This window comes from Amblyomma maculatum, chromosome 1, assembly GCF_055883805.1.
Source record: "Amblyomma maculatum isolate TAMU_Amacu chromosome 1, ASM5588380v1, whole genome shotgun sequence".
Classification (NCBI taxonomy): Eukaryota; Metazoa; Arthropoda; class Arachnida; order Ixodida; family Ixodidae; genus Amblyomma; species Amblyomma maculatum.
In genome coordinates, this window is record NC_139344.1 from 387137638 (window position 1) to 387149220 (window position 11583).

At 43.4% G+C, this 11583-nt stretch overlaps 1 protein-coding gene across 1 annotated transcript; it reads left to right on the forward strand.

Moving 5' to 3' along the window:
• The first annotated feature begins 5318 nt into the window (after positions 1 to 5318).
• LOC146208465 (uncharacterized) lies at positions 5319 to 11187 on the forward strand. The gene is made up of 3 exons (XM_084593930.1): positions 5319 to 5450; positions 7639 to 8785; positions 10897 to 11187. Exons 1-3 carry the CDS (start codon positions 5342 to 5344, stop codon positions 10919 to 10921), a joined length of 1281 nt encoding a protein of 426 aa, XP_084450056.1. The 5' UTR covers positions 5319 to 5341; the 3' UTR covers positions 10922 to 11187.
• The last annotated feature ends 396 nt before the right edge of the window (positions 11188 to 11583 follow it).

The following is an 11583-nucleotide window of genomic DNA, read 5'->3' on the forward strand; positions in this document are numbered from 1 at the left end:
TGCCTTCACAAATAATAGAAAGCGTGCCTCCTATCGATAAACATCAACAAGTTTTTCCTCAAAAGAAGAAGGCTGCTGAAGAAGTAGTCTGACTCTTCAACTTGGGATTAGGAGTGCGACTTCGCCGGCGAACGTTTGGAGGCGCTGAGAATGGCGACAGGAAACTCCCCGTGTGCGCCGCATTCTTCGATCAACGCCATCCCATGACGCCTGCCGCAGGTGGTTGCGAGAAGAGGCTGCTTTAACCGATCGCTTCGCTGCCTGCAGTCATAAGACGGGTGGCCGTGCGCGATGAAACTTCCCTTAGGCGGCGCATACTTCGGGCCACGCATTCCACAGCGTCGGCTGCTGACGATGGCAAGAGATGGCTTTCACGACCCTTCGCCCCGAGGCAGGATCCTGAAGCTTATTGCGTCATTAAGGAACTTCGCGTAAACTACATCTACAGCTGCATGCAGTGTCATATGACCTCTGTATACGTGGCAGCCTCAACAGTGTTTCAATTTAAAGTCCCGAGCTTGCTAACTTCTGCTTTACAGTCGGCGTTCTTCTGTGTGCCCACTGTTGGTGCAGTTCTACAACCCTTGTGAACCACAAACCCGTGGGTTACGAAATTATGCGCCTGGGATGAAAGGCGCAAAAAAAAAAAAAAAAAAGAAAACAAGATCAAAACGTATCATATGTTTACAATGGTTGTAAGACTGCTAAGATTCGAAAGATTCGTTCGCAGCTAAAACAGGCCACAAAAAAAGCCGAAGAGAACTATCATAATGATCAATAAACTTTCCTTCTTTCGTCCCCTGCAAAGTTTGGTGGTACATTTGTCCATAAAAGTAGACAGCAAAACATTTGTGTCAATAGAGCAACTGTAACTGATCATTCGTTAAATGTAGATTCCCTCACATTTCTTCGACTCGATGTTTTCTGATAATAAAGGCAGAAGGCTAACATTTAAATTTCATAATGGCGTCCCTCCGGTTAGTGTAATGTGACAATACACGAAGAAGCCGTGTTTTCGCTACTGCAAAAAATTGATAAGGAAAAAAAAAAATCATCACGTAAAAATGGCATATCTAATGCCTTCCTTGTAAGATATGTCGAATGGTGCTCAAAATACTTGCGCTTGACGTATTTTGAAACACTATTGCGAGAAGAAAATGCAAAAGACTGAAAGTACAAAAATATGGTGCTTATAATAAAACCAAATACCTCATTTCTTGGTAATTGCGGCCAATTGCATTTCTATCCTCCTCTGCCAAGACACTTCATCATGTTATATTTAAGCACATCTCGACGTTTATTAAAATAATAGCCTTATTACTTACAGATAACAGGGCTTCCGTAAAGGGTTATCGATAATAACGCAATTACTAAAACCTATTTATGATTGGCCGTAATTTTATATAAAAAAAGGTCAAATCGATATCATATATCTAGATGTTGAAAAAGCTTTCGATCGTGTGTCCTACTAGACGCTACTTATAAATTCGCCAGCTATATGAAGAACAGGACATCGATTGCCTGGATAAAGGCGTTCCAGCCTCATCGGCAACAGTTGGATTTGTTGAAGGCGTAGGATCAATTGCAGTATCAGTTCACTCCGACATACGATAGGAGTCCGTACTCTAACCTCTTGTGTTCTTGGTTTTCATCAACGGCATTCTTCAGAATCTATCAGTGAAGATTAAGCTATTTCTGGACCACTGCATATTCATTATGGAAATAAAAAGGTGATATTATCATGCCCTGCTACACGTAGCTTTATAAAATAGCCTTTTGGTGTTCAACATGGCAGATGAGAATAAATAAAAAGGACAGTATGGACATGGATATCTCTAATTCACAAAGAGCGGCCTTCAACTTTTTCATATATTACTAATGGTCCGTCCCTATATTTTGTAGAAACCTATCAATACATTGGCGTCGTCATCACAACTTATAGTATAGCCTTGCTAGTCCTCACGTCATTCGCGTGCTCTCTTAATTTGTCGTTTACGCATCGCCCGGTTTGACCGACGTATGTGGCACCGCAAGACAGAGGGATTTCATAAATCACCTTGTTTTTACATTGAACAAACTGGGTCACATGGTTAGTAGTACATTCAACTTCTTTTTGGTTTTCACAATTCAATGTTTTCGCACAAAGCGCGTTATAAGCGTTTCTGGCCCCGCGGGGGTGGCGCAGTAGTTACGCCGCTCGACTCCTGTTCCCAAAGATGCGGTATCGAATCCCGGCCTTGGCGGCCGCTTTTCGATAGGCGCGAGAAGCAAGGCGCCCGTGTGCTGTGCGATGTCAGTGCACGTTAAAGAACCCCAGGTGGTCGAAATTTCCGGTGTCCTCCACTACGGCGTCTCTCAGAGCCTAAGTCGCTTTGGGACGTTAAGCCCCACAAACCACACCGCATTATAAGCGTTTTGTTATAAGTCATGAACCAACTAGCCCAACAATATTCCCTTTTGCAATAAATAGTACTCGAGTCTATAAACATTGTCGCCCTATCGTCCTTTCTTCCCTTTGCACCGCTGGCTAGATATATATCAGCATCAGAGAGCGTATACTTCGGTACGCGCCAGTGGGCATCCCTTTTTTATTCACAATCCTCTCCACATTTGAAGCCACATACGAATCGCGAACGCAATACCTGTGTTCAATATATCTGTACGGGGAGCCGCCTTTAAGGCGAAATCCTTTGTTGCCTCTGCGTGGCATGCGCGGAAAATGTGACCACAAAACATCTTTCGCACGGTCACTTAAAGAAAAAAAACTCTGCCTCCACCGGCAATCGAACTAGTATCCCTCCATTCCCCAACCGAGTGCGCTCAAACCACCGTACTTCATAGCGGGCTCGTACAAAAGAGATTGTTATTCTTTTGCAGCTCGAGGATGAGAGTAGCAATGCACAATGGTGATTCAGTTAATTGAAATGGTTCTGTAAAGTGGCTTTTGCTGGCTTTTGCCATTTCTGCTCCAAAACCAACCTAAGCGCAGTCATGTAAATTTTCAAGACTTGTGCGATTATGTGCTGTAGCCTCCCAAACGCATATACTCATCTAAGAAAACCGCCGTTTGCAAAGACAGTGTTTCCTTAGGCCACAGTTGATCATTTAACTGATAATGCCGCAATAAAAAAAACCCTTTGGAACATGCCTTGTGCAGCCCTGAAATTGACTTGCAAAATTATGAAGATTAAAATTTTATTTGGGTTTGGCACAGTCTAACCGAATTGAACGTGCGAGTTATTTCGAGTGGGGATAGAAATTCATGGAGACGACGTGCAGGGAAAAACGTGACAGATTACAGCAATTCAACACGTGGGGTGATCGGCTTTGGCGATAGCGGCGAGTGTGCAGTAAAATTGGGTTGTACGGCCTCAGGACAATGCGCATAATGTACCGCATGGTGCATCTGCTGTTCCTGTAAAAGAGTATTTATGTAATGCGATTGTGCATTGTTCGCTTAAGATAATTGTATGCACAGAAAGAGTTCAAACCGGAGTGACACTAATTCTTAGTAATGGGCTCTGTATTGCCTCTTGTTTATAGTTTTCTTATTTGCTATGTCCCCTCGGGCATCATACTTAATCGATGCATATTTTTTTGGTTATTTGTACATAGATTATGTACTGAACACACTGTTTCATTGTAATGAGTACCAGTTTGCAAAAAAAAAAAAAAAACACGACATCGACTAGGTTTCGTACTCGCTTACGGCGAAAAATCCCTGGGTCCTAATCCACTCCGCTCTGACGATTCTTTTCATTTTTTTTCCTCAGCTCGGCCGACGCTTCACGGAAAATCTGTGGTTGGGAGTCAACTTGTTAGGTAGACCTTTCGCTCTAAAAGGAGCTACATTGCTACGGCTTAGAGAACGTGTTAATTTTCTAGAGCCGCGAAAAATGATATTTAGAACACTCTTATATTTTATAAGTTTTGGGCCTGCAAACCAAGACTTTTGTTTAAGAAGGCAAGCGGGCGAATTCGCATTATTTTCTAGTTAATTGTGCGTTTCCCAAAACATTTTTTTTTTTCTAGCGTAGTTGTGATTTCAGTGTCCCTGCGAGCGAGTTGGCTCGTTGCACAGTTTTGGTACTTTACTTCTCCAGTTGCTGCGATTTAACATGGTCCGGATCTGGTTGGGCGTCCAGACGATCTTGGCAGTGCCGGACCCCATCTTCAATCCATGGACTTAGTCCTCCCTGGTGCTCTGATGCTCGGGATCGGATCGTGTTCATCCCTCGTAATCAGGCTTGTCAGACCGCTTCCCCAGTCCCTTACTGGAGAGAAAAACCAGAGGACTGCTCTTACATTTTCCTTACTTTCTTGTGGTCTTCTGGACTTTCCTTTGAAGCCCAAAAGTGTTGACAGTTACTCGAACGTCTTTAACACAGATCAAAGAGAAGTACTGCCGCAGCTTGTCTTTATATGTAGGCCTGGAAAGATCCTAAAGCCCAAAATAAATAGCCGTATAGCGCGCGGTTGTCAAATATTAACAAACAAGTAAAAGAGAAAAAATGAAAGTGAAGAAAGATCTTCGTGAAAGTAACGGTTGGTTTGGTTTGTGGGGTTTCACGTCCCAAAGCAACTTAGGCTATGAGAGACGCCGTAGTGAAGGACTCCGGAAATTTCGACCACCTGGGGTTCTTTAACGTGCACTAACAACGCACAGCACACGGGCGCCTTGCTTTTCGCCTCCATCGAAAAGCTGCCGCCGAGGCCGAGATTCGATCCCGCGTCCCTGGGAACAATAGTCGAGCACCGTAACCACTGCGCCACCCCAGCGGGGTGGCAAGAAAAAGGGGCCCATTATAAGCTCAAGACTAAAATGATGAATCTATAACGCAGATTATGCGCAAAAGATTAGGCAAATCTTTCGAAAAACCCTGGAGCCGGTATCTCTGAGAGCAGGGTATATGTAGAAGAAAAAACTGTCGCCGTGAGAAAAGCTATTTACGGATTGAGTATTATTTCATGCAAACAATAACGCTCGCTTAGGTATAGTGCAGCATCGAATTTTACATGACTTGGTGGTCGTTCACCTCTCTTCAAAGAGCGTAGAATGCAATTTTACTGCCTATTGTATGAAGAAAATCCCTTTTCTTTCGCCTGCTAGACCAAGAATGAATACCTATAGCCATAGAGTTAGAATATGTAACAAATGAGATGAGGCCTTTTGTTTGCTTGATTTTAGTTTTGGCATATATTATTCAGCAATTTTATGTTATGTGAGCTCATCGTGACTATTGCTTCATATTATTGCATGACAAGTGAATAAAACAGCGAACTAATCAATTGCCGGAACAATTCAAGCAAACAGCATTGCTCCTCGAGCTGTTTGCTATATATGCTGACTCAGAAAGTTGAGGGTTCACTTTACAATAATTTATCGGGAGAAAGCAGGGAGAGCCCCACAACTATGAAGTCTTTTCTAGCAAGCTCCCTGCTCTTGGCAGGTAAGAACCCATGACATCGATTCTTCCCTTCATACAGTGTAGACTGCTGGCAGCCATTTCCATGGGAGCGACTGCGCACAATTTTTTTATGCTATCGAAACCGTCTGAAGGAGGCTGCGAAACTTACACGCATGTGAAATGGCTCATCGTGATCATATGTTCACGCAGCTAATTCAGAAAGACTAGCTAGCATCGCTAGTTGCCGTAGTTGTTTGCAATATCTGCCACCGTGACTCGTCGCGTCGAAGATATCTCTATATCGGCCTTTGGAATACGGTCAGAAAATCTCGTTCAATGTTGACTGTTCAGCTCATTTTTTTTTTACAAAAGCAGGACCGCATTTTGTCGCTAGTAACCACTGCTAAAAGTGCTTTACCTGCTGTTGATGTCCACAACTCGGGGTGTTTTATAATATGTCAAGTACGGACAGAAAAATCTAGTTGCAAAATATTATACTAGACGTGGTGAATTATGCGTGGCTTGAGTAGTGGGTACCGAGAACAGTCGTGAAATCCTTCATGTCATGCCAGTGCACAGTGCCGAACATGTCGAAGCACATAAATGTTTTCTCACTTCCACACTGCTAGTAAACGCAATCAAGGGCTTTTATTTAGGCATGAATGCATAGAACACAACAGCACACAATACTTCACGCAATATTTTGTCAGTTTGGGGTAGTCATTATAAACACCATTGCCTAGAGCATAGAATGGCATCAGAAATTTGAAAAATATTCTGGTTCCTGCCGATAGACTCTACACAGCAGATGTCGAAGCACGCTAGGCGCTAAATACTGATAGTATTTGCCAATTGAATTAGCAGCCACGCCCATTGAGAACGGCAAAATGCCGCTGCTCGGTGCTTTTCCTGCTGTGTACTGAAACGTTGACGTTTTCTTTTCTGCCCATCTTTTCTAACGGGCCCTTTTCTGCTAATATATAACATTGTTATAAGTCTGCCGCGTTTTAGCAAAGCTGTCTGCAACACTGCCCAAGGCTGGTGCACGCCAAATTTGTTGTTCCTTTAGTGTAACTATCTAAATAACCTCTCAAACAAGATCATCAGAATGATCTACACCATGAAACAGTAACCGGTTAGACACCAGCGTTGAACGAACGACGACATGTATGTTAGCTTTTTACCCCCCCCCCCCCCCCGCGCTCCCCCCCCACCCCATTAAAGAAAAAAAAGAAAACACAACAACTCGCATGGTCTTTGACTTCGCCACGCCAGTAGAACGACTTCACAGCCAGTTGCGCGATGGCACTGCCACCGCTATGCACTCTATTCCGGCTGGCGGCTGCGTCGGTGTAGTGCATGGCGTACGCTCATGCCTGCAATGTCATACGAGTTTTGCGTGCGTGTATGCTGTCTTTGATGGACAAACGTGTTCACGTGAGGGGATCCTGTGCTCTAACATTTTGGCAGAGCACATAGTCATGGATTTTAATATGCACGAAAAGGAACGTAAGCATCATATGATGCATTCAAACGAGCACGTCGCTGTGGTCAGGAAGGTTTTTTGGCAAAAACAGCAAACGCGGCGGACAAGTGCGTCTTCAGCACTTCCTCATTCGCAGGTTCAGTTTAGTTTTGTGGGCTTCGCAGATCACGCTGCTATTATTCGCGTCACTAAGGCGCAGGAAAACGTTTTATATTTGGCGAGTTCAATTATGATCATTGCGCTTTCTTAGTAGCGTAATGTGCGCGCTCGTATTTTTGGAGCCATTTGTTCCGAGAAACCTATAGATTACTTATTCTGCAGCTCATTCCACAGCATTAGTGAACTGCATCATTTGACAAAGCTGCGAAAAATATTCTTACGGAAGCATCTCGCAAGAGTCAGATTATTCAAAGATGACCACTTTTATTCTTTCTTGAAAAAATAATATTGCGTTATTTAAGGCACTTCACTTTATGTTGTATTTGAGTGTGCCCAAGAAATATAAAATTGTTAATTCAGATATTTTGTCCTGCCTTGTATAATCAGAATAGACTGCCTCTTACCACTCGTTAGTTGAGGCTGAGTTCGAAATGTTCTGTTAACTGCGAAATAAACAGAGTAATAATTGCGCTAGCTTAGTGCTTGCGTCACCAGATGTATTTTCTCGTTCTGAGTCCAGATTAGTACGCAATCATAAAATAGTACTGAAACTAACTTTGTTATTTTTTTTTATATTTCTTACAGTGACGCTGTCCTGCAATGCAGCCGCGGTCAGAAGGAAGACTGATAGTTTCCGCACTAGTGCACTTCGCGGAGGCTCCTTCGGTATCCCCCCTGGTGGCAGTGCTTCAGGAGGAAGCGGCGGCTCGTTGAGTGGTTCTGTCAGTGGTGGCGGCTCGTTCGGCGTTGGCCAAGCAACTGGTAGCGGATACCTCGGTGCAACTCGCCAAGTTGATCCGTCGCAAGGCGCTCTGCCTGGAGCCTCTAGCGGCTCTTTGGGTTCTTTCGGCGGATCCTTTGGCGGTTCCTTTGGCGGTGCGGCAGGTGCCAGTTCGTCTGGTTCCACTAGTTTTGGTAGTTTTCCCTGGGGCAGTAACGGACAGGGCGCGAGTACTCAAGGCGCCGGTTTTGGCATTGGTGGTTCATCGGGAAGCTTTGGTGGCTCACTTGGTGGTTCGGGTGTCGCTCCCTCAATCGGAGTGAATGGACATTCTGGTAGTGGAGTGGGTAAAGGTGCCGGACCTTTCAGCGCTGGCCCTGCCAGTGGAGGTTTCGGTTTCAACTATGGCTCTGCGGGTGCAGGTGGATTTGGCGCACCAGGATTTGGAAGCTTTGGAGCTCACTGGGGAAGTCCTACAGGCAGTTTTTGGGGGACGTCATATGGACAGGATCCAAGCGGTGGATATGGCTTCTCCAATCCCGGTTGGTACGGCAACATGTATGGCTACGGCAGTGGTTTTGGAGGTGGATTAGATAGTAACTTTAGAGGAAACTATGGCAGCAGCTTTGGCAGCGGCTATGGAAGCAACTTCGGATACGGCATTCCTTATGGTGGGAGCAGCTTCAGATTTGGCGGTCCTATTTCTGGTGGGAACTTCGGCAGGGACTTCGGATTTGGCGGTTATTCTACTGGTGGGAAATTCGGCAACGGCAATGGATTTGGTCTTCCTTCAGCTGGTGGGAGCTTTGGCAGCGGCTATGGCAGCGGTTTCGAATTTGGCGGCTCATATGGCAACAAAGGCAATGGAGGCGCCTTCCAATTTGGTGGTCCTTCTCGCTGGAACTCCGGCTCATTTGGCGGCCACTCAGGCGCAACGCTTGGATCAAACGGAAATCAAAATGGCCAAGACTCTGCATTGAAAGAAAATGGTGCCGTTGCACCAGCTGCCAGGTAAGCACAATGAACCAGTCAACTAACGGGAGTTAGAGTATAAAGTACAAAAGAAAGCCTGTTTTTTGTGCGAGAAAAAGTTTTCAAAAGAACTGTTCGAAGCCTGATTCTTTGCTAAATAAAATTTCTCTATAGAGAAAGAAAACTCAAAATTCTTACTCAATATATAATATGCTTTCACCCGAAATTTAGAGAGCCGTTAAAACCAAACATTTCCAATGTAACTATCCCACCTTTGATTCTTTGATATGTAGGGTTAAATGCGCGCTCGAAGCATATGCGTTCTTGAGCTCTCTACCATCAGCTGTTTGCGGTAATTTTAGACCAGAGTGGGGCTGATCAAAGACGTTATCCTTCATGTAGAAAGATAAAAAACCTTGCCTACATCACTCTTTTATAGCATTATATTAGTTTAAAAATGGATCATTGGTTATCTGTGTATCTGTGAAAGTCGAACGTTTTAATAAAATGAATTGCAGGGAAATGAGGGGTGCTTCTGTATCACCGCTATACTATTTGGATAATTTATCCTAGTGTAAAAAAAGTGGCCAAAATTCTTAGAGAGAATTCTCAGCCCGCAAGCAAGGCCATTGAAAAAATATACATGAGAACATCACTACTCTAGAAACATTCCTTTGTGGATCCGAAATGTTTTGGGGACACGTCCCAACTAATTTTTATCGATTAACTGGAGTGGCATTTTGCGCATAAATGATCATATCGTTACCCGTGTCCTTATTTTGAAGCTGCAGTATTCGATTGGCTGTATTTTGCTTGCCTTTCATCCTTTATTTGCGATTAATTTCATCCGAAACTCTATCAGCTACGTTATTTCTCAAGCACCAACCTTCAGCAGCATCTAGTCACAATTCTGCTGACAATCGGAGTTGGATAGTTATAGCACATCGCGATACGCGATCCTATACCGGTATCTGCTATCACGCGTTCCACTGCTTATATGAGCTAGTCTTGTGGGTCCAGAGGGCGCAACATGCTTGACGGCGGCGCATGTCTGAGACGTCGAGAAAAGTCAGGGTGCGCTCATTGACGGCACACGGTGGCGGTAAACGCTAGTAGATCACGTTATGCTAATTATCGGTTTACTCCGACCAGCGGAACATTATCCCCCCTTCTTGGAATCAGTGGTTAGCTCCACTTATGTATCCAATGTGATATACAGGGTAACCTTTTCAATATTTTCGGATATGTACCTTGACAAGTGAAGGGATATGTCGCTGCTTTCTGAGCAGGAAGAGTTTACAGCAAGACGGACATTATGCACGTGATAGAGGCACTCATTCAGGCAAGAATTTTACACTTTGAAGAGCAAATAAATTCTGTTGCTTTTGATTTTAGATATAGAGATAAAGATATCAGTATAGAGAGGCAAGCAAGTTTGTAATGGGCAATGTGGTTTGTTGTATTCTGCTTCACGCTCTCGTTATACCATAAAAAAAAAAAGATTCTGCTGCGCTGTTGTAGCATCACTGAATGTATAATGACTCTTACAGTACAAATAGCAAGTTTGTATTTAGTGCATTATGAACGCACAAGACAGCGTTTTTAAAACCAGGTCAGCGAAAGAACGACTGTTGGCGTTTCATCTTTTGAACTCCATTGGCAATAGGAGAATTTTCGAAACTGTGTTCATGTTTCATAGTGGCCGCTCTCAATTTAGCAACAAAATCTCGCTCCGTATTGTAGAAATAAAAGGTGAATAATTATTTCCGGTAACCATTTGCTCTATTTACAGGCTTTGCGTCTGCAATATGTCAGCCTTCCTGTCCATACACCGTGCAGCACACAAGCGCAGCGATGTATCTGCAGGTCATTTTTAAAACACATACCTATAAACAGCAGAACAAATTACCTTTCGTACGTCGTGTGACCGCGTGTGCATGTATGGACTTTAGACGAAATAAGCTGTCTGCAAGGCAAATTCCTCTCCCATCATTTTCTACCAATTCGCTTCTGCCTAAAGTGGCACTTATTTTCTTGACATTTTGGATTCAAATTGCATTTGTCGCTTCAAGATATTATGTCTCAACTCGACAGAATAATCTTTTGGGCATGTTGTAATTCTCGGTAACACAAACATGCTTTATTTCCAGACGATCCGAAACTACCAGCCAGTGATGCGCGCTGCTGCCATTTCAGACAGCGCGACACCCAAGGTTGGTTGGCGAGTCGACATCAGTCGTGGTAGCAACACTGTGCGCAAGTTTTTTAAATTTCTGTTATGTAAACCTCGCTGTCCTGGCTAGGTTGAAGAGCACCATGTTGCGTTTCTGTGAAATTTTAACATCCCTTTCAAACATTGTTCATAATAAAGGGGGTGATTATAAAATTTTCTGCAATCTTCGAAAGTGCTTAATCAATAAAACTAGAAAACAAAATTATAATTTTGTCCAGTGCTTCAATTTGCGCATTTTCATTTTTGCACTTGCACAAAGCCTTTTTGAATTTACGAAATGCTGGGTTTGGATATCTTGTATAAAAGTGGAAGCTGCTACATTGCACTACGATGTTATCCTACATATTCATAATATTTTGCTTCAGGTAAAATAGTTTTATAATTTTTTTGTTATCTTATAGGTGGTGCAACATTGCCCTCCGTGAATGTTTGTTAATCACGAAACTAAAACTGGCTGAAGCTATCTTTCCTTTCTACGCTCAAGTTAAAGCAACATCATGAACACAAAAAATATCGCATTTTATGGTTTGCCATAAACACTTATATAAAATATCGAAAATGCTGAAAAAGCATAAAACGTGCAACTTTCCTGTTTAACTGGGCT

Bases quoted from the DNA above. Each gene is read 5' to 3' on its own strand.
- LOC146208465 (XM_084593930.1), top strand. From the start codon at position 5,342: ATGCTGACTCAGAAAGTTGAGGGTTCACTTTACAATAATTTATCGGGA. The intron at 5,451-7,638 runs GTAAGAACCCAT...TATTTCTTACAG, and splicing joins AAGCTCCCTGCTCTTGGCAG to TGACGCTGTCCTGCAATGCA. The intron at 8,786-10,896 runs GTAAGCACAATG...CTTTATTTCCAG, and splicing joins GCCGTTGCACCAGCTGCCAG to ACGATCCGAAACTACCAGCC.